At 39.1% G+C, this 22,190-nt stretch overlaps 1 protein-coding gene across 4 annotated transcripts in view; it reads right to left on the minus strand.

The window, feature by feature from the left end:
- HTR7 (5-hydroxytryptamine receptor 7) overlaps positions 1-21,420 on the minus strand; it is a 28,863-nt gene extending 7,443 nt beyond the window's left edge. For 3 of the 4 annotated variants that reach the window (XR_009208075.1, XM_040071363.1, XM_040071364.1), the window contains exon 1: positions 20,893-21,419. Coding sequence is in view for 2 of the 4 variants with exons in the window: in XM_040071363.1 (XP_039927297.1) it covers positions 20,893-21,419 (527 nt within the window). In the remaining 2 variants the exon portion in view is untranslated. Of the gene's footprint in view, positions 1-20,892 lie in introns of all 4 variants that reach the window. The other variant, XR_005701881.1, reaches the window with a different exon arrangement.
- Between the last annotated feature and the right edge of the window lie 770 nt (positions 21,421-22,190).

Below are 22,190 nucleotides of genomic sequence, written 5' to 3' on the forward strand. Positions count from 1 at the left end.
CTTTTTGTATTGAATGGATGGTCATAACAAGCAACCATTCATCTTCACTCATGTATTCAAAAACTGGAACATCTCTGCCACTAAGCTGAGATGATGAATTGTCTTTCCTTCCTTCATGTTTCAGGCAGGAACAACAAACAGTGAAGTTATACCAAGAGTAGACTCTTTCAGTGCTAAAACAATTCTTTTTATCATCACTTAATTAGAAAGAAAATACTTTCTCAATGTCCAGACTTTTACTGAACAAAATAAAAATCTGTCCCAGTTCAAGAAGACCTGAGGAAGAAAACACAGTTTTGCAGGCAAGAAAAAAGTTTATAATGGGTCAATTTTTCATTAAAAACAAAAAGGTCTGTTGACAACTTTTATGTTCCTTAATTTGTGGTGTTTTAAACTAAGTATCTTTTTCTAATTACAAAAGTATTACTATGGTTCTATATAGCAGATTAAGAATATCTTAAGTTTGAAATTACTTTCAACTATTGAAAATTTCTACATTTCCTCTCTAACAATGGGAATTTTATCTTAGATGGAATCAGATGCCTTTATTTATACCCAAGATTTTTAGTTTCAATTTTGGCTCCTGCTCAACTGGAACTTACCTATGAGTTTCTGTTAACTTCTCAATTTGCTCTTTTTTTTTTTCAATTTCCAAAAGAATTTAGAGAAAATCAGTGTTATTAGTTTTGTTACTTGTAGAAGAAATTATTTCAGAATAAGTTTCTGAATAACATTTTGGTTTCAAGAGCTACCAGTGTTTACTCATATAATGAAGTTCTGGAGTGTTACAAACAAGAACTATAGCAATGTGATTAAGAATATTTTTGGGGAGCACGTTTGCTCTGTCTATTCACTTAGCACATCAAATATAAGATTTGCCTGGCTCTGTGGAATGCTGCATTGTTGATTTTACTGCAGTGCAGTAAATCATGGCCAATGCTCTTGCTTTATACTAGCACCCGGGTATGCTACAGTTATGGAAGTAAAAGAAACATCATTTTCTGATCTGTCCTGATGAGTATCAACAATCCCCTTCAACCATGTCATTGGTTTTACATTGCTGTTATGAAAAGCGTTACACGAAGCACAGACTGGTTTATTGTGCCCCATGCTCCACAGGATGCACAAATAGATTGCAGCAGGTCACTGTTTTGCCAGTGAATCTGTGCTTGGAGGGGCCATGAACTAAGAACTCTTATTGGAATTGTCTGGGATAGGAGCAGTGCAATCCATGGACTGCGCTTTTAGAAAGGGCTGCTTCTTGTGCCCCTCACCATCAGCATTAGAATACATTCACTGGCCCAGCAGCCACGGGCATCATGCAGAGACCGTGCAGATTTCTGTTTTATAGCACCATGGCCAAAACCATTTTCACTCCCAAGGAGCCAAGGGTTTTCCAAGGTGCTCCAAGATATGGAAGAGAAGAGCTAGTGCAGTGAAATTTCAGTTTAACTAATTAAAGTATACATCACACTGCTTTAAGCAATGCCACTGCAGCAAGGGTGAGCTCTCAGCTGCAGACTTTCAGGGACAAGAGTGGCCTACCCTTAAAATTTGTCCAAGAATAGCCCAATTGAGGTACAAAACAGTTAAACACATCCTTTGTGTGCAAAGATTCTTGTCATTTACAATGTGTTGTTTTAAAAAAAAGCCTTAAAAAGTTGGTCTGCCTTCCTGAAGTATGCATTTCCATAGCTAATTCACAACTGGTCACTAAAAACAATCCACTTTTGAGGTGAACTTTATTATGTAGCTGGAAAAGTCAAGCTGGATTTCTGTAAAAATCAGATCTGTGGGCTGCGTACTCTGAGTGCCTACTGATACATTCTCATGCACAAGAATATAACAAAAAGAATTCATGAAAGCATAAGTACACTGAAAAGAATGAAAATTCATTAGTTTTGCACTGGCATCACTTTTTTTGGAGTGTATCTTTCCTTCAGAAATGCTATTTGAAATTAAAATACATTCATTAACATAAAAATACACCAGCATCCTTTCTGCCTTATTCATTTTGCTAAATGTGGTATGATAGGGGGAAAGAAGTCAGCAGGCACAAATGGAGGAATGTTATCTTTTAATCTTTCTATATGAAATCCATTACCCTTGAAAACTCATTTGCAATGTCAAAATAATGTAAATCACTACTGTTGTCTAATACACTAGAGAGTGTTCAGGGTTTAATAGATTCATGAACTTCAAAAATATTGTGTCAAGTTCAGCGGGAAAATATGCTTTGTAATTCCTAATCTTAAACTAGGGCTTTAACAAAAAAATACTTAAGGTAAATCAGCTGAATTTAACATATTCAAGTGTAACACCTTGAGGTCATTTTACTGGGAAAGAATGAAGCCAGAGTCCCTAAAAAGCCCATTTCATGTGTCTCAGCTATCCCTCACATGGAAGAAGTGTCTCAGCCTTGTTATTCTGAGATTTGCTTCTTTCACATGCCACAGATGTTCATTTTGATCTTGGTGGAGAAGAAACTGTGCCTCAGTTCTCACTTTTAAAAGAAGGGCAATTCTATTTTGTATTCTTCCTGCTCTGAATTTCTTAACTCTATGGTTCTACCAGACAGGGCATCTCCACGTTACACCCAGCACAGTGAGGTCTGTATTTAGGTTACTCCCCAAAGCAGATTAATGGCATTTATTTCTTCTAAATTGGTCATGGCATTTTCCATTCAGCCCTGCCTGATGCTGCATGCAGAACACAGAAGTGCAGGATGCTGGGCAGCCCTACGAGAGGCACAGCATACACAGCAGTCACGTCCTGCTGCGGTTCCAAGGGTGCTGGGTGAGTGGAAAACATTGAGAAGGAAGAAAATGGCGCTACTGTCTAATGGATACAGCAGAAAAAGGATGATGTGAGTCCTTTTCTACTGCATCACATGCAGAAAACAGACCCTTGCTTGGAGAGCTCAAAGTAAATAGCAGAGACCAAAAAGAAGGCAAATGGTGAAGAGCAGAGTAAACCTCTTGTTAAATGTGTGTGTATAAACACACGAGCACATCCCTATTCTGGGTTGGTTTCGTATGGTTCCTTCAGCGTCTCTTCTCCTCCACCAAGGGTTCAGAAGCTGGTTCTTCTGCTGCAGTCCCATTCAGGTGTGAGGCACACATGGTGTGCCCAGCTCTGGGGAGGAAAAATTACCCAGCCTCTTTCTGGAGCTCTGTTCAAACCTGGGAGGAGGTAAAGATTTCCTTCCTTTAACCAGCCATTGTACAAAATTGCCACTTGCCACACTCAAAGAACACTAACAAAGGAAAAGGTAAAGGAACAAATCTTTTCCTTTTGCTTTACAAAAATCTGATTCCCTGTTACATGGAATTCTTCCCCAGTACATCTAAATGGTTAGCACTTAATGATAAGAAATTGTCATAGACAATTTAATATAACACCATTATAACTATATAGGTCTGCTCCTGAGATTATTCAGTTTGTGGGCTTTTTCATTCTGGCTTTTCTACTCTCAATCTGTTAAAATGACCACATAGAATAGCTTTTATCCACAGGACTAAAAACATCTCTGTTATCACTTAAACCGTAGATCGCATAAGGCAGATGGGTCTAGTTCTATGTCTTCACACCTTTTGAAATACCCAGCAAACAACCTGAGACTTTACAGCTACATTGACTTAAACAATAGAAAGAAAATAGTAACAAGATGTTCCAATTTGTGGTCATGTGTCCTAAATCTTTCTTTCCTACCTCCATTATATGGCTAAAAGATAAAGAGTAAAAGGACTTGCCTGTCGCTGTGAGCAAAGTCATAGGGCAATAGAAAACCAAAATGAATTAAAATCATTTTGAAACTTCCAGCCCAATTCAATAATAAATTGAATGCATCATGACGTCAGCATCACTTATGCAACTGCTGTACCACATGTGTAACTCCTTTGTCTCTGGTCTCCATGTACTTTATAAGCAGAGAGAATTCCATTCTAGTCAGTCCACATTTATGTCTTAAAATTCACATTTATGTCTTAAAATTCCAGAATCTAATTAGATCTTTTACTGTCTGACTATGCTTTTATGAAGCAGATTGGATTGCTATGGAACAAGACTAGAAATGTTATATTGGAAATGATGCAGATGTGCATTACAGCTATTTCTGCCAGGAATCACAACCCATTGTTTTGTTATCACTTACCATTTGATTAGGAGTTGTGTTTAATATGAGGCTCTGTCAGTTCTCCTACTGTTGTATTTTAAGAGTCATAAAACGGCTTTATTCTGAAGACACAGCAATGCTTCCTCCTTTGCTTCTCTGTTTCTCTAGCACAGAAGCTTTCTGTCTTCAATACATATGTCCATGCAGGGTTTCTTTGCAAATCCACATCTAGAGAATCCCATCCTGTATTTCACCCGCAATAATAACTTAACCTAAAGAATTATGCTGATTTACTGGCTTTTCTTCATTGGCTATGATTCTCTCATCATCTTTCAAAATTATTTTGTATTTGGTTCAGCTCAACATTAAGAGACACTTCACAAGAATAGGAGCAAAATTCCATTCCTAAAATCTATTCAGTATTCAAAAATATTCTCCCTAGTATAGTAATGCATCTAAATATTTTTTTTTTCCTTTCCTTCAAATGTAAATGTAACAAGTTGAAACAAATACCAAACCAATTCTTTCTGCCATGGCTATGTCAAAACACCTAGCAAATACTGTTTTCTTTTCAAAGATGATGTGTTTACACAATGGAAAAGAAGCTCTGTCCCTCAGACATCCTTTTAAATGAAACAAAAGTATACAAACATACAAACTGATCAGGGAAATACTATTCCCACCACATACTTAAGTAATTGGGACCGAAGTAAAAGAACAGAAACATAAAAAGACGTAAATAGGAGACATGAGTATTGCAGTGTACAGCTATGGTGCTGTATTGTGACAATTATCTTCTTAACTATTGTACAACAGTACTTTACCATTCTACAATACAGACTGGCCTCATAATCACATCATGATCACTGCCAGTTTACTGCCTGGGAAGAGGAGGATATTTCAGAGGCAATGAAACACTTTTCTCCTAAGAAGAAATGATCAAAATTACTAATTTCAATGCATGTATGAAACCTTTCAGAACATGAATTAGGTTACTTTAAAACCTAAAAATAAAATAACACGCAATGGTAGAGTGCGACAGCAGAACTAACAAAATCAAAACACTACTCAGTGGAGAGAAAAAGACTTTGATTTTTTGATCTATGCTTTATCTAGCTAAATGTTGCATGCTTCCTGTGCAGTGAATTAGTCCACAGTTTATAAAAGTCTTAGCACAGTGGTCAGTTTCCACATCTTAATTGCTAGAAATCCTTGAAGGCGCTACTTCATCCTTCTCAGCTGATGTTGAATGAACAAACATAAAAGATCTTAAATGTATGTTTTGACATCTATTCTTCTAGATGCTTATGCTTTGCATTGTATAAAATTTCAACATTATTCTTATCATTGAAATGATGATGTGTAAATGTTGTTGTTTGGAAGAATGAGAATGAAATACTTTTGCTTTCAGTAAGGTTAATACTTTGCATTATTCCCCTTTTTCTTCTTAATGAAATGTATTTTCTTAAATTCTCATTATAATAGGATGACCTTCATTTTCACTGCTATAGTGGCTACATATTGAATTTATTCTACATAGTAAGTGTTCTGACTTGATTTTTCTTTCTTCAAAAATCATTGTAGGGGGTTATTTTTGATGAACTCAAGAAGTGTAGGCTTTCCTGGCAGTGGGGGAGTATTAAGTCAATCAAAATTAAATATCTTCATTCTAAAGAAATGTAATTTGCATAGTAGAAGGTTGCTTTCTCCTCTCTTACATTTCTTTTAGTTTCTCTGTGCTTTCTGGGACTTTCTTCCCTTCATATTGTATAACTTTACAGGTTCATATTTTTCTTATTTATTTTAGCTAATTTTTCATACTTTTCTTTCACTCATTTTTATTTCACCTTCTTACTGTCTTACTACTCTTTCTCTGTCAGCTCTGTATTTTTCCTTCTTCGTTTTTGCCTACTAATCTTAGACACCCATCCCATAGATAAGGGGATGCCTTCTCTTCTCTTTCTGAGAAATACATAACACCCATATTGCCAGGATATGTGTAACATTTTTCCATTCCACTTCTATTATCTTACTTGTAATTCTGAAACCACAGTGCTCTTTACTTCCAGACCTTGACAAATTTCTTTCACCTGCCCTCACCCTTTGCCTTTCATTTTCACCCTGCATGATTGTCAAAGCATTTATCACCTGTCACATCTTATTCTCAGCTTCTTGACAAACCACTTCAGTAGCCTTTCATTTTCCACTGCAAATTATACATTGCTTGGAAGGAAAGATCCCCACATGTAGTTGCTGATGTATACCTTGCAGCACCACTTGAAAATTAGATAATGTGTATTTCCTGCCCAATATTTTGCAACTACCCTTATAAATATTCTAAATTATAGACTAAATGTTCTTATTAACTCTCTTTGACAAAAACTGTTCCTTTTTCTACCATCACCAGAGACATTAATGTAGGAGATATAAGGAGGGAGGTGGACTTCAGCCCTTTTAATCCTCCACCAGCCTCCTAGAACATTTGAAAACTGAAAAGGCTTTTGGACACAAATTATTTGGAATTTAGTTGCATTCTGTAATGGAAGACTTACTATTTTTATTTTTTTTTTCAAAATGTCTGAACTCCAACTTTGTGGATTTCATCATCACTTGTTTCCTGTATACAAGTGTGGTTTGCTTACTGAGTGCAACAGGATTAATTATACACAGAGCTCAAAAGTGCTTTTCACCCCACTTCTTGATAGATAATCTGTAACACTTCAAAAGCTCTCCAAATCCGGGCAAGTCACACATAGGAAGAATCATTTTTCTTTATGCTGTTCAACAACCTGGAAGGATGAGGGAAAATAAAAAATAATTTCATGCTTTCCTAAAAGAAAATGCATTACTCTGTCAGGGACATACTACCCACTTCTGCCTCTTCACACACACACACCCCCTCCCAGATTTGCAAGCTCCTTTATTTAATGCAGATATATCTATTTTTGTGGAAGAAGTGAAAAGAGAGCCAAAATATTTTTCCTATTTTTTTCTTTTTTTCCCCCCTAAGTAAAAAGTTGTATTAATCGAAATATGGAATAAAATATAATTTACAATACATGCAAGCAACATTTTAGGAATATTCCCTAGAGAAAGACTTCTCAGGCTTTTTAAGAAATAGCTAATTTACTGAAAATTTCTTCATGAAATTCATCATAGTATACACACAAGCTGTTTCGCAAGTACAGAAGCTTGTGAATACAGCTTCATACCCTGTGGTATCATTCAGAGTAGTTGTTAAATTATTTTATCAATCAAGGAGAAAAAGCAAAATCAAAATATCTTCAAAGATGACAATTTTTTGCTATTTTCAATAAGGGGATTTCTATCAGAAAACACTGTTTCTATTAAAATCCACATTTCAATTTATTGCACATTGAGACCATTTTTATTATCCCAAAATACTGCAGACCCATATAAACAAATGTGGTGCATTTGCATCTCACCTGTTATACCTGAGTGCCTAATTACTTGGGGTTTTAACATTAACTTTCATCTTTATGTGTATGAACCAGTATTTCATTTTATTAAGTTATTACAACCCTTTTCGAGAGGGCAGAGAAGATATTTAACCTGTCTGGGAGACTAAGATAATAAAAAGTCTTTTCTAGAAAAAGAATTAAAGAGGAAATGCATTATTGTGTTCTTCTGTCTGATCATGATGTTCATAATTGAACACACAGGAAAAGAGGTTGGAAAGAGCTAGGAAAGAGGTTTTATCTCATATGGCCTTTTGTATGTTAGAGGAGAACTGGGTTATTCTGAGAAGGGAAAATGAATCTGAGTTAAGGATGTGGCAGGGGGTGGTGCTGGCAGTGAGCTTGAGGAGCAGCAGATACCTTGAGCATGAATGCACACAGTCCAAAAGCTACTGAGGAAGGGTGAGGCTTGGCATGAAATATTGCTTAATAATGTTACAGGGGACTTATTTTCCCCTTTGAAGATCTGGTTTCTTGAAGTACCAGCTCAGATGGAATCCCTGCTCTTTTCAACAGAGGCAGCTTCCTAACAAACAAATACAAAAATGGGTAAAAAAAAAATATTTTGTAGATAGGAGCTGGAAAATCTTCATTTTCCTTTTGTGTTCTCCCCATCTCAACCCTCTTGTCCCTCACACCCAGGGGAATTGTCAAAGAACGTGCGGAGGCTTGATTTCAGAGCTATGAAAAAGTGTCTTTTGTTTTGGAATCAGTCATCAGACTAACATAAAGCAGAAATGGCTAAGGTGATTTTCTCCTTCACTACATGAGTCACGCTTGGATTGACACTAAACATCAGCTTAAAAGGAATTATTTTGAAAGTTATAATAGTGTTTCAAAATTAAAGCCTCCCACAACTTTAACTAGAAAATCATGACTGATGTCTTCAGTACAATTAAATTAAACATTTCAGAAATTTCCATAGTATAAGTGATGAATGAAATGAAAAACCACGGCCCACTGAACTGATAATACCACTATATTAAAACAAAGTATCCTCAGGGAATAACTATTTCAACCTGCTGATATTTATGTCCCATCTCTTCCTTCCTTGAATACAAACAGTTTAAACATACTATCTCCAGAAGAAGCACTTAAGGAACAACCCCCTCTAGAATACTTCTTCCCTCCTCCCCCTTCTTTCTTTTCCTCTCTCTGAAGAGACAAGAAAAACACTGGAAAGACCTGGTCCAACTTCTCCTCTTTGCTTCTTCATGACAGTAATTTTGCAGGAGCCCTAAGGAACACCTGGGCAGTCATTATGGGTGAATGTCAGAACAGACCTGACCTACTCAGTTATTTTTGGCTTTGTCCATAGTTGTTTTGGCCTGAGGGCAGATCTGAATTTTTTTTTTTAAATCACACAAAAGTTTTGTTGTGTTCCACTGGAGCAGGATTGTCAAAATTACAAATGTTGACTTCAAGCTTCACTGGTTTGCCCAACCTTGGCTGACAAAAAACAATCTGTATCATAAACTGTGTTAGATAAACAGGAAAATCCAAGTCTAAAGAAGGTTTAATTAAGAAAATTCTTTCAGAAACTATGGGATATAGAAAGCATCTTGTATAATGCTTATCTAGCTGTTTTTTAAAGATGTACACCAGAGTTGCTTCTCCTACGGCAGCAAAATCATTTCTGTCTTCCTAGTATGAATAAGTCTTAACACGGGAAAAATCATACCCAGTTTTGGAAGCAGAGGCTGTGAGAGAGGCTGGAGAGAGCACAGCATGAGGGGAAGCTATTAAGGAAGGAAGGCAGGAGGTTAGATCAAATTGGGAGTCTACAATTCAAGAACCTTTTAGAAAACTGCTGTTCACAGTCCTTTCCAGCAGAAAGCTGGTTCAGTGACTTATCATTGGATAATAAGGTGATTCCTCCCCTGTAACCTCTATAAACAGCTATTTTGTGTAATTTCTTGGTGTTTCAGCAGTATATTTTCTGCTCAGTACGTGGTGCAGAATGGGGTTATCATGTCTTATCATCTTTCATGCCAATGAATGTAGGGTTTACTGTAGCTACCACATTTCTCGACCATATGCCATTTATTTCCTTAGCACTCGTTTTAACTAAAATATTCACTTCCAGCATGCTTAAACACCCAATCTTGAGTTCTCCCTTCACATGTAATTCTTCTGCCTGCTGTCGTTTTCCTCACAAAATGTCTCATTAAGTGATATTTTAGAATTTAGTATCAATAAATTGCCCAGGTTGAGCTGTCCTATATGAATGGGAAATAGAAAATTTTCAGGAATTTAGTATTACTTTATAAATATTTCTTCCCTTTGCAGTCACTAAGAATCCCCAAATACAGAGCCCCAGGTGCCCTTTAACTGAAGGAGAAGGTTGAAGGAGAGAAAGATCCAGTGATGAGAAGTAACTGCAGCAAAATCCAAATTGCGGTCAGTAAAACTGTATGTTCAGCCTTTCCCAACCTCAGTATTTAGTAGTTCATTTGTCATAATATTCATTCATTTTTACCAACCTCCAGAATGAAGAAAAATCATGGCCGAACGGACACTACTTCTTTCTAGCTAACAAATCCTCCACTTTGATGAACTTTGAACCTCCTGGGTCTTGCTCAGACTAGCCAGGCTGTGGTTCCACATGGGAGGCTTTTTTCAGCTTGCACCAGTGACATTTATTCCAAATCCAGAAATCCATAGTCCCCATTTAAGATGTCACCAGGTCTACCTTTGCAAAGGTAGCTGCAAGGAAGCTTAGAGGTCACTGGATAGGAAACCTGGGGAAAGATTCGCCAGGACAGTGTGTCCTCTCTGTCCAGACGAACATAGCCTGCCCACAACAAATTTCCACTACAGTGTATCCCTTTTTTTAGCAACATCCGTCATATTTTTTTGTTTTCTTTAAAATTATGCAAAATCTGCAGTACTAAATATTTTTAAAATATAGAACACATTTCAACACAAACTGCTACCACGCCAACTTCACAGGCATGAAAACATAGTACATCCAATCTAGAAAATGAACCTCTTGCTTTTTTTCTTGTCAGGAAAGGAGTTTCTGGCTCTTTTCCTCTGGGCTTTCTGTATAGAATGACAAAATTCAAGGATAAATTCAGCTACTGATTTTTCACAAATACTCATTTTTCCAGCTCAGTGTGTGACTGTGTGGTCACAATATCTTCATAATAGCTTTTTGTGTTCTTCAGAATTTAGAATGGTACGTTTTTGCTAAAACAGAAATACAGCTGATGATAGATCATCTCCTCCTCCAAAACCTTTAAAGATAGGATGTGAAGATTACCAAGGATCCCAGAACTCTCTTTTATATTAATTTTACAGATGCTACACCACACACAAAAGCAGTGGAACAAGTGGGATCAGCAGAAGAAGCCCTTCTTCCCACCCCTCAGTATGTCTTTCCTTTGCTTTTTTTTTTTCCTCAGCAACAAGTTGGCAACTGTAAGGTTCCTCTGAGATATGGCGGCATCAACTCTGTGTGGATAAAAAGTAAAATACCTAAGGTTTATTTCTGCGGCTACAGATCCCAGTGATAGCGGCTTTCATTGCCAGGCTGAAAACTTCAAATATTCGTTTGAATTTAGGAGCAGAATGCTGGCATCAGTGTGGGTTGAATCACCACAGCTATGGCCCATGGACATCTCAGGGAGCTCACTGCAAATGCTACAGGTGTTTGAGAAATTTGACAAGATCCTCCCTTTATTTCAGCAGCTCAGTAGCAGTGCAGAAGCTTTGTGCTAAATAACAGGCTTTGGAAATGTTACACTCCTTCTTGTGTTGTTTAATTTACAGACAAATAATCCACTATGCTATTTTATTTTCAGGTGGGTTTTTTGTTGTTGTTGTTGTTTTTTTAAATTTATATTGTGTTCTGTTAATGACCATATTCATTTTGCAAAAATAGCTTTTTCATATGGGACAATACACTCTTGAGACACAACAATCAGTATTGTTGCTAGAACTGCTTGTGATAAGAAGTAGATCTTCAACTGCAGATATTTAGGGCAAGGAAAAGGAAACTGCAGTACATAATTCAAAAGTTAAGTCTTTTGAGCCAAAGCTGTACCACTTTTAGCATCAAAACATCTTATTAGGCTATTAAAGAAAAGCTTTTCATCTTGTCAGCAGCTCTTTTGGGTCATGGGTATAAATATTTCCAAGTAATTTGTGGCCAGACAACAAACTCTTTGTTGAGGGATTTAATATTTCAACTATTTGCTAAATGTCAACTTCTACAGCAAATAAAGAAAATTTAATAACCCACATGGAGAACTGCTTACAGAAAATTATTCTGTCAAATGATACTATATATCTGAAATATTTCATGACAACCACAACATGTTTTCATGGCTTATATTCATGGTGACTGTTACATTGTAAATTCTACAATAAGTTTAGATAATAGCATATACTTCTGTTATCTGTACTTATGGCTTCTATTTTTACCTTCTCATATTTATACTGATTGACAATTTCTGAACAAACACCTGCTTTCAGAGTAAATGCTCTCAACTTTGATTAAAAAATTCCTGTATTTTCTCACATGGGAACAGTCCTCTAGTGAACAGATGCTACTGCCACAGACTTGGAACTTTAGCAGTTACCTTTTGTGCCCCTCTTTAGAGATCTGCAGACCATATGTTGAAATACATTGTCTCCAGTCTCCAACACATCTCATAAAAAGCAAACAGTTTATAATAATAAGGTACCTAAAGCTCTTTATTGGTGGCCCAATTTCACTTGCAGCAGCAATAGGCCATATTTCTGATTATAGATACTTGTATGGTTGAAAAGAAATTTTGATTCGAATGCCACCAAGAGCGTCAGTATTACTCGGTGGCAGTAAAGGTGGCACAGCTCCATGCCATGTTGTTGGGAAGAGACCTCATGATGTGTTTGTCTGGATCTCCAATTACAATCTCTTCCCAAAACACAGGAGAGTTTTCAGCCAAAAAATAAAATATAAAAGTTTGTACATAAGTCTGCCACAAAAAATAGTATTCTTGCAGGCAAGCTTTTGGTGCCAGTTCTGATTTTAGCCAGCTTGGTGAATGTCAGAGATAAAACAAGCTCTGTCCATTCTCCCTTGGTCCCTGACCAGTTTTTCCACCTGTTGACACGTGACAAGCTGGTGCTTGCCCCTCAATCTGCCACACCATGCGGGGCAAATAAGTTCCAGTGTGAGAAATTCATCCTGACCTCCTTTCATAGGGGTCTGCCTCTACTTCCCACAATCTCCTTAGGAGACATAAGAACTGTAAACAAAAATGGATTTTTGTTGGATTACAAACTGTGGTTATACTTGAAACTCCTACGAGCTAAAAAACTTGGATTTAGGTGTTTAACTGTACCAAAATCCCACCCTTTTCCTTGATATATCTCAGGAAAAAACTCTGCTGCCAATTTTCTCTTCAAGACACAATGTACCTCTAAGAATAGACTTCACTCCAGTTTCCTTTAACTTTAAAAAGTTATTTTTATAATATCCCTCTTGGCTTTGTGTTTTAGATTGTTTTTTAAACAATTATGACGATTAGCAGTGAAATCGCTATCAGTGATGAAATAAACCCCCTTCTGTGGTGTCTTGTGCTAGCTTCCATTTGATAGCAAAGATAGACAGAAAGAAAATGCTCATTACTGGTCTGGTTCCCATGCACATCTCTGTTCAGCACTGCTAGAGAGTTCATTCTTGTCTGTGCATTACCCAAAAGCCATGGTTAGTGTTAGAAGTGAATCACTACCAGATTTGCATGCATGCTAATATGTACAGAACTTCACAGATGTATCAGATAATTTAGATTTCTATACAAAGCCTTGAATAAACAGCAAGGTTCAAAAAGAAAATCAATGATGCTCGCTCTCTAATTTTGCTATGTTAGTTCAAACAAAATAAAAGCAAATTTTCACTATGACATGTTTAATCCTGGGATCTTTTGAAAATGAAACTTTGCAGTAAGAGATTTTTCAAAAAAATTCAGTTGTTTTTTGCCTCTTTTCAGTACACATAGGAAGAGTTATACTATTCAATCCTTTAGAAATAGGTGGCTATCCACTGCAACAAGAAAAACTAAACTTTCCAGGTGAAAGAAATTATCCTCACCTTACAGAGAGTAGTGACCATTGAAACAAAACTGCAGTGAGCACTGTGTCATGGTACTTGTGCTTTGGGCATGCAGACACCAGAACCTGTGATTTTGCTCCCCAGTCTTTCTTCTGACAGCTGCACCTCAGCAGACTCAACTGTTTCTCAAGCTCTTTCTTTTCATAAAAGACCTACAGTGGCCAGCTCTCTTCAGACTTTCTGGTCCACAGAGGAAGGACCAGATCTGTGTGTTACATATTGAGAGAAAAAAAGGGGGAAAAAAAAAGAGGTGTTTGTAGCTGCCAGACAGTGCCATATGTAGTTATCAGCTGCAGATGAAGAAAGTTTTGAAAGTTTCAAATGTTGCCACAAGTATTTCCAATCAAATATTTCAAACTCAAGAACACTATCAAAAATAATACTGTGTTTCTTTAAAAGGAATAAGAAATTTTATATAATTTTCAGGGAGTTTTAGAAACAATTTTGAGAAAAAAATTAATTCAGGAAAGTGAAAACATTCCCTGATTAATTTCTGTTCTTCTTGACTCTTGTATAAGCATGCTGCTACTGATATAGTAATCTTGTTTCAGTGTACAAAACTACAAAAGCTTTGATGTTTTGTTCTATGATATTCATCCAGTTCAAGAAAAACGCTAGGAAAATATATTTTGATACCAGTGTAATCAGGTTACACTACACATCATGCCAGTATGATATGCATTTGCATTTTTGTGATTTATATTAATATATATTTTCAAATGTTCCCTTCAAAAACTAAGAGAAGTGTTTCTAAAATTGCATTTTTGCTGTGAATCTTGAAGTAAATCCAACCTTATTTACAGAAACTATTTTTGTGACCTTGATAGGAAAGAAATCACTTTTTAAATGTCTCCAGAGTGCCCTGCTTGGCAAAAATGTGAATTAATGTTCCCTTACCTCTGACTTATCAGGCTCCTTTGAAATGTCTGGATGAACCCCCAAGAATTAGAGACCCCCAAATCACTTCTGAAAACTCATCCAGTGTTAAACCCTGGTAGGAGCAAACAGAAGATAGTTTCAAATGTGGGGGGGAAATACAACATCCAGTTCCAAGAAAATGCATTCAGATAAATGTGCTTTGATCTCAAATCTCCTGCTACTCACTGAACTCTAACTCCCCATTCATGCACCTTGAAAAATTACCAGTTGCAGTGCCCTTTGCACTGCCACCTCTAGGTTATCTTGCATCTGCACACTTTGTGGCTCCCTTTCAGTAACGCTGCTTAAATGTGTCCAGTATAAAACGGCAAGTGAATAACCAATCTATAGATTTCTTTTCTACAGCATCTTTTAGCTTCTCAAACTTTATCAGCCTCTACTGCGCAGACATAAAGCACATCCAGCAAACTTCAGATGTTATGCCTCTTTCCCCTGTAAAAGAAATTTCCACTCCTTCTGACGTTAAAACTTCTTTCCTGTGTCAAGTTTTCACTAAATAGTCCATCTGTTTTACAAAATATCTTTTAATTGTTAATTCCCACCTACTTATTGTGCATCTGGCAGTGTGTTCATGGAGCATAGTGTCTCAGCAAAGACATAATAAAACAATACTTGTGGCTAAGACCTGGTGTCTCTGTAAGTAACTGCACCTCTTTCAGGCTGCCTATGCGACACAGAAAAAGATACCCAAGGATACAAAGGTACCTAAAGAAATGGGAACATGTTAATGCGACAAAACCCTCCAGATTAATTTAGTGTTTTGGAGTGGGTTCTCAGTGACAGATAACATTGCACTGACTTATGCTACTTAATGCATCCAACTTCCAAATTATCTTCTTCATCTCTGAAATTCAGACCAGAAATTTATTTTGTACCTTTTTTCAACATAAATAATGAAATGGAGATTGCAAATATGTTCAGCAATAAATTCTCTACAATAAAGAAACTATATCAGCTTAAGGAACATTCTTTAAATAGACTACACTAGAAAAACTACATGGAAAGGAGTAAATCTGTTCTTTTTCACTTTGGTTTATCAATGCTGTCTGTGTCTTTCATAGGCTAGATGAGTTATTTACAGGCTCAGAAAGAGTACTGTTGTTTATCAGGCTAAACAATGAAAAAAAAAGGCTTTTTTTAGCAATTAGCTGCCATACTGATCTCAAAACTTTCTTCTACAATATAGACCTTAACTGCAATAACTTATCACACATGTTTCCTGTAGTTCCTTTTAGGTTTGGTTTTCCCTCATTTCTGTTATTTCTGTGTGTATATATATACATATATATTGAACAAAATCTCATGAGTGGCACTACTGGTGGCTGTGTGTGTTTATTCAGATCCAAAATATATTACATAGAGGATGTTTTTCCATAGCTATTTCCGCATACATATTCTAAATGGATTTTGTGAATGATCTGAGCAGGGCTGGCAGAACAGAGGGCGGCCTTTTCCATCCATGGCACTGAGGCAGAAAAAGTCTTCATACCAAAGAGGAAGCTACATGGACTACTGGCAACCCTTAGGTTTAGCAAATTGCTGACAGTTTTCAGGTCATATTATCAGCTTAGGATGTAGGTAGAATTTAGACATCTGGATTCTATTGAAAATGCTTAAGTCTTTATTTAAATTTTGTTCCAAATGCTTCCTTTGAGGAAATTTGAGTTCTGTGCAATTCCTAGACATGGAATAAGGACTCAAGAAGCCAGTGAACTGTTGGGACTGACACATTCTAAGGAGAAGCATAAGTACTTGGGAGTGTGGCAACACAGGCAGGGAGAGAGAGCTGATCCTTGCATATAAAAATCTCAGGATCGACGAGAAGGCTCACTTATTTGCAAAGAAATTCTAAATCCTCATCAATTTAATGGAAGCCTGGAATACTTATGAATTGTTGGCCAAGATACAGGCTGGAAAAGTTTCCAAAAAAGTGTTTCATTACTTGTGTGGGTGCGGGGAAAGTGTTATAATTCTTCAACTGTATCAGAGTAGTTACGTTTCTTTATCACTTTCTAAGCCAAAGAACTATTTTTAAATTGAATTAAAAATTGCTACTTATGCAGTTATCCTGTGGCTACTCTCCAAAACAGCATTTCTTGGGTCAGAACAGCATGATGAATCAGCATGAAAACATCACCAGTTCAAACATAATTAATTCCCTTTATTTGTTCATTCCCTACTAAGATGTGGTTTGTGTCCATCCCTCATAATTCACTCCTAATATTTTCTCACTCTTATATGTAAAGAATGTAAAGGAATTGTGATGTGATATAATCTATTTAATTCAGAACAAGAAAAGTGGAGCCTTAAAAGCAAAAGAAAAAAAAATCCAAACACACTAATAGAAAACTCTTAAAGACCACTGTTCCATTGTCCTGCAAAAGTCTCTGTAGCTCCTACATTTCTACAGAGCTAATACTCATACCACAGATGGAGAGAACAGCAAAGGTAATCATTGACTGAGTACCAAGTACCTGTTTAATCCTTAAAAAAATTTTGAAAAGGCAGAAATACTCTTGTGTCTCCATCATATCTGTTTTAGTTCTGGCAGACCTGCCTGTAAGCAGTCTTCTTCCAAAGTGAGGGCTTAAATAAGATAGAGATGCCTAAAAATTACGTTCATCTCAGGTCACCCTGATAAAGATCTGTGAAGGTTTTCAGACTGTAAACAAAAGGAAAGATATGATCTGAAGAAAAGAATAATAGTCCAAATCTTGGTAACTTCAAGAACATGATCTCTGTAAATTTAGATCTTTGTGGATAATCAAACAACCTTTCCAACCTAGCTGCTTCCTTGTGCACCCTGTGCAAAGTTAAATAACCCCATAATAGCACACTAATATCTACTTTGCACCCTTATCATTTACACAACTTAGAATAGAAGCAACTTCAAAAAGTACAAGAAGTGCTCGGCGTGTCTAACTAGGAAAAAAAGTACAAGGTTTTCCAAGAGAATGAAACTAGTCCATTTGTATACCCCATGCTAATATGCTTCTTTCAGAAGCTGATATATTCAGCTGAAAAACGCATCCACCAGTAAGGGCTGTGCAGCAAAATCTCTCTGTGAGCAATAGGCTTGCCAGCTGCTGGCATTTCAGGGCTCTCAGTGGCATAAGCTGAGTAGCGCATATTTTTGCAAGGGAAACAAATCAAAAAGCCTTTTCAATTTACTCATTTTATCCTTCCTGGCAGCTCCTCAAAGCCTCTGTTTTACTAACTTAATTGTTTGTTTAGTAAAAGGTATTATTTCTCTTTACAAACCCTTCCTAAGAGTTTGTAACAAATTTGGTTCTTTAAGATTAAGTCAGTAGTAATATTTTTCAACTATTTACCTGATTCTCATATCTGCTTCAGGAAAAAACCTAGAGAATTAACAAATTTTTAAATAGTCAGTTTATTTGTTCTCTCTGCACTGCCCACATCAGCAGAGAGAACAAACTACTCCAGCAGAAAAGTTTCTGGATCACAACAAAGGTTTCCAAAAGTGCCCTAAAGAGCCAGGTCATAGTGCAATTCCTAATTACATTTCAAAAATCTTTCTTTGTCCTGTCTTAACCCTTCTTCCTAAATAAATGTCTCCCATGTAACCTCAAGATCTTTAAGATTTAAGTACATCTAAATGCCTCTGAGGACAGTGGCCAACATGAAGGACAGTAAAATTCATTCACTTTCTCTGCTTCTGGAATTTCTGATTGAAATTTCCTGGTCCTATATTTGTATTTGTTGCCCTGAGAGAGTAAGACTCGTAAGAGGGGTATCATTGATAATCTACATAACAGAAAACATGCAAGTGTTTTCACCAAAGTCTTGGAAAAATGCACCTTGTGAAAACGGTCTGACCCTCTAATGCACTGTATACATTGTGATTTGCAGTTCCTGTAGCACAAACAAAACTTAAACTGGAGGTATGTGTTTTCAGTGATAAATTTTCCTCAGTGATCATTCAAGGATTTCTTTACTACATACATGTAAGAACAACTGCTGATATGACAGCACCATTACCATCAATCCTGGCAACATTTCATCATTCCCATTTGATTTTCATAATGCCTCCCTGGTTTGCATATTTTGTACATACACACTATTCAAAGATTTTTTAATATCCAAAACTAATCTCTGGTCTGGCTTAGCAGTGTTACAGCAGTATAAGACTGATTATTTTGAAATAGTATTAAAAATCATGGAGATTTTTAATTCTTTATTGCCAAGTAGTCGAGACATTTTGCTAATGAATTGCTGGCTTGTCTCCTTTTATTTATGATACCTACTATCTCAACTGTATCATGGATTTGGGTGACAGAGGTTAAGCATCATAAGTCACAGAATTTTAATTTCAAGTAGACAACAGTAGACAATTACGAAGAGATGATGTTCAATAAACATTCAGTGAAAGAAACGAGAATGTAAAGACAAGAGAATAATTCTAGTTTAAATCAGCACTAGCTGGTGAAAATCAGTCATTTACAAGAGCTTGTATTATTTCTCAATACAGAGATATATCTCTTGTTAGTATTTTACGGGGAGAAGGAAGTGGAGGGAGAACTGAGAAGACAAGAGATGCAGTCATCAGTGTGACCAGTTCAGTCAAAGCCCCTGCTCAGCACACAGAAGTGACCTCAAATGTTAAACTAAGAAATAGAAAAAAGCCCAGTGTTACAGTGTGAATCACCATACATCCTTAATAAAGCTTAATTATGTTAACCTGTTTCCAAAAGGTTAGTAGAAATGGAGATGGGGAGCTCAGAGGTGGACATAAGATCAAACAATAGAATACTTTATGGGGAGAGAGTGTAAAAATGTCTTACAAATAGTATAGATAAGCAGAGAATAACATTGGGAAGGTAGATAAGCCTATTCATATTCCCTTGCAATACAGGAATTAAGTTAAAAAATTAACTTAGATAAGTGAAAATTAAGCAAATGTCAATTTAAAAAAAATTAAAAACACGAAGAGTTTTATACTGTCAAAGTCTGTGAGTGGATTTCATTGCTACAAAATGCTCTGCAGCGTTCAGATAACTGTTGGCCATTATAGAAGTCACAAAATAAAGAGTACTCGAGCAGAGGATGCTTGCGTAGAAATTAAAGTTCTGAAATTAATACAATCTGTGATGCTCCTTGGTACAAACAAGCCTCCATTTACTGTAGGAATCTCTTTTGAAAGACCGTTGCTTTGCACAAACCTAATGCAGAGCTTTTCCTAAAACTTTCCAGAGTAAGCAGTCAAGGCTGCAGTTGGATATGGGAGTTGGTAACTATTTCTAGAATCTAGTTACGAAGTTTTTCAATTTCAGCCAATTGTGTGGAGTTGTAATGAACAGTTACCTTCTAGCTGTTAAAACTCTTGGCATAGAATTTAGGCTGTGGAAAAGGGAAGCTACAGGCTGCAACTTACTTTAGAATAGAACCTGCATGAAATAAAAGAATCTGTCAGCCTTCCTCTGCAGAGGACTGACACAGGCAAATGTGGGCTCCTTTGTCTGGTTTTTACATCAGAACTGAATAGCTTAGGACCTTCTTCTGCAGTGTCTAACACACCTCCTAGTCACTGTAGCCCCAGTGACTGTATCTTTTGGAAGCAGCTAAATGTCAATGAGCATAGCTTGGTTTTTTAAGACAGCGGGTGAAAATTTTTAAAAATCAAATGTTTGAAAGTAATTTTTTCTTCAAACAAAACGTCATTTGTCAAAAATGAAATTGAGCTATACTGGGTTTGTCCTAGAATAAAATAAAACCTTAGTAAGCTATAATTACTGCACCTTCTCTGGTCTGATAAAACTCCACTGAACCCAGCGAGGTTGCACTGTCACCAGCTTTGAAAGAATCAGCTCAAATCTACCTGTGGCATAAAGCAGTTTAAAGACATACGTTCCGAATTTTAAAGCAGCCGGAAATGCCCCGTTACTCGCATAAAGCCATGGCAAACGTTGACAGTTTAGGTCCGCTTTTGCTTTGGCACCTCGGCTCCCGAGCGACAGCGAGGAAGTTACCCCGAGGGATAACCGGGCACACGGGCGGCAGCTCACCCTGCTCCGGCGGGCTCCTTCGAACAGAGAGGCTGCGGGCTGGCACTGGCCTCGCTCCCTGCCCTGAGCACGGCTCATCTCCGAGGGAGCCGGCGGAGGAGGCTGGTGGGACCGCTCGCTGCGGGTGCCCCGCGCCGTCCCGGGTGCCCGGCGCTGCGGGCAGCGGCGCGGGGCCGGTCCCCCGGAGCGGCGGGAGGCCAGGGCAAGCCTCGGGGCGCCGGGCTCTCTCACCTGTCGATACTTATCACGCAGAGGGTCATGATGGAGGCCGTGCAGCACATGACGTCCATGGCGATGAAGACGTTGCAGAAGAGGCGCCCGAAGATCCACTCGCCGCCGATCAGGTCGGTGACGCTGACGAAGGGCATGACGGCCAGGGCCACCGAGAGATCGGCCAGGGCCAGCGAGACGATGAGATAGTTGGAGGGCTGCCGCAGCTTCTTCACGAAGCAGACGGAGATCACCACCAGGCAGTTGCCGGCGACGGTCAGCAGGGTGATGAGGCAGAGCACGGCCCCGATGAGAACTTTCTCCGCGCTGCCGTAGCTGAGGATCTGCTCCCCGCACTGCGAGTCGTTGGCGGGGAGGGGGCTCGCCGTGGGCAGCGCCGACGGGGGGGGCGACGGGCCGAGCTTGGCCAGGCTGCGCGGCGGCCAGGAGCCCGCGATCATCCTGCCGCCGCCCAGCGCCCGCGGCTCCTCCAGGACCAGCGGCCGGAGGTCACCGTAGAGGTGGCTGCCGTTGAGGGCGAGCACCATGTTGGCGTGAGCGGCCCATGAATCCTCGCCGCCCGTTCTCCGGCCGTCCCCGGCGCCGGGATGCTCGGGCTCCTCCTCGGGCTCCCGGCGCCGCCCGCCCCCTCGCAGCCGGCCGTGGGGGCCCGGCCTTTCGACTTCCCCCGAGGCGGCCGGGCTCGCCCACGGCGCATCCCGGGCGGATGGCCGCGGGGTGAGCACGGCGCTATCGCCCCCAGCCCGCGGGCAGAGGGGCGGGCGGGGGCGGCGGCCGCTCCCTCCCACCCGCGCCCGTCGCCCGCTTCCACCCGCGGCTGCTTTCCGAAGGCGACGGGCGACGGGATGGGAACCGCTCCGCCTCCCTCTCCCTCCTGCCCTCTGAGCTGCAGGTGGGGGTGCGCCCCTTCCCCGCAGTCCGGAGAGCCGGTTCGTCCTGCCGCTTCCCCTTCTCGGCCGCCCCAAGCGAGGGGCGCTCTGGGAACCCCCTGTATACACGTATGTATATATGTATATATGATGTATATATGTATATATGTACATGTGTATGGATGCACCCGGGTCTCACTCGGGAAGCTGCGGGCGGGTGGCCGCGGTTGGCGCAGAGGTGACCGCAGGCTGAGCTGCCCCGGCCGGAGCGGGGTACGAGCCTCTCTGTTTGCCGGCTCCGGCACAGCCCTTGGCGCTTCCGTGCAGGAGGATTCGGGCCGGCAGGGTCCTGGCTGCTGCTTGGAGAGTTGATAGTGGCCGCTTTTTTAAGATCTATCTCAGACAATACGGCCAGTATTGAGGCACTTC

Source organism: Hirundo rustica, chromosome 8, assembly GCF_015227805.2.
Source record: "Hirundo rustica isolate bHirRus1 chromosome 8, bHirRus1.pri.v3, whole genome shotgun sequence".
Taxonomy (NCBI): Eukaryota; Metazoa; Chordata; class Aves; order Passeriformes; family Hirundinidae; genus Hirundo; species Hirundo rustica.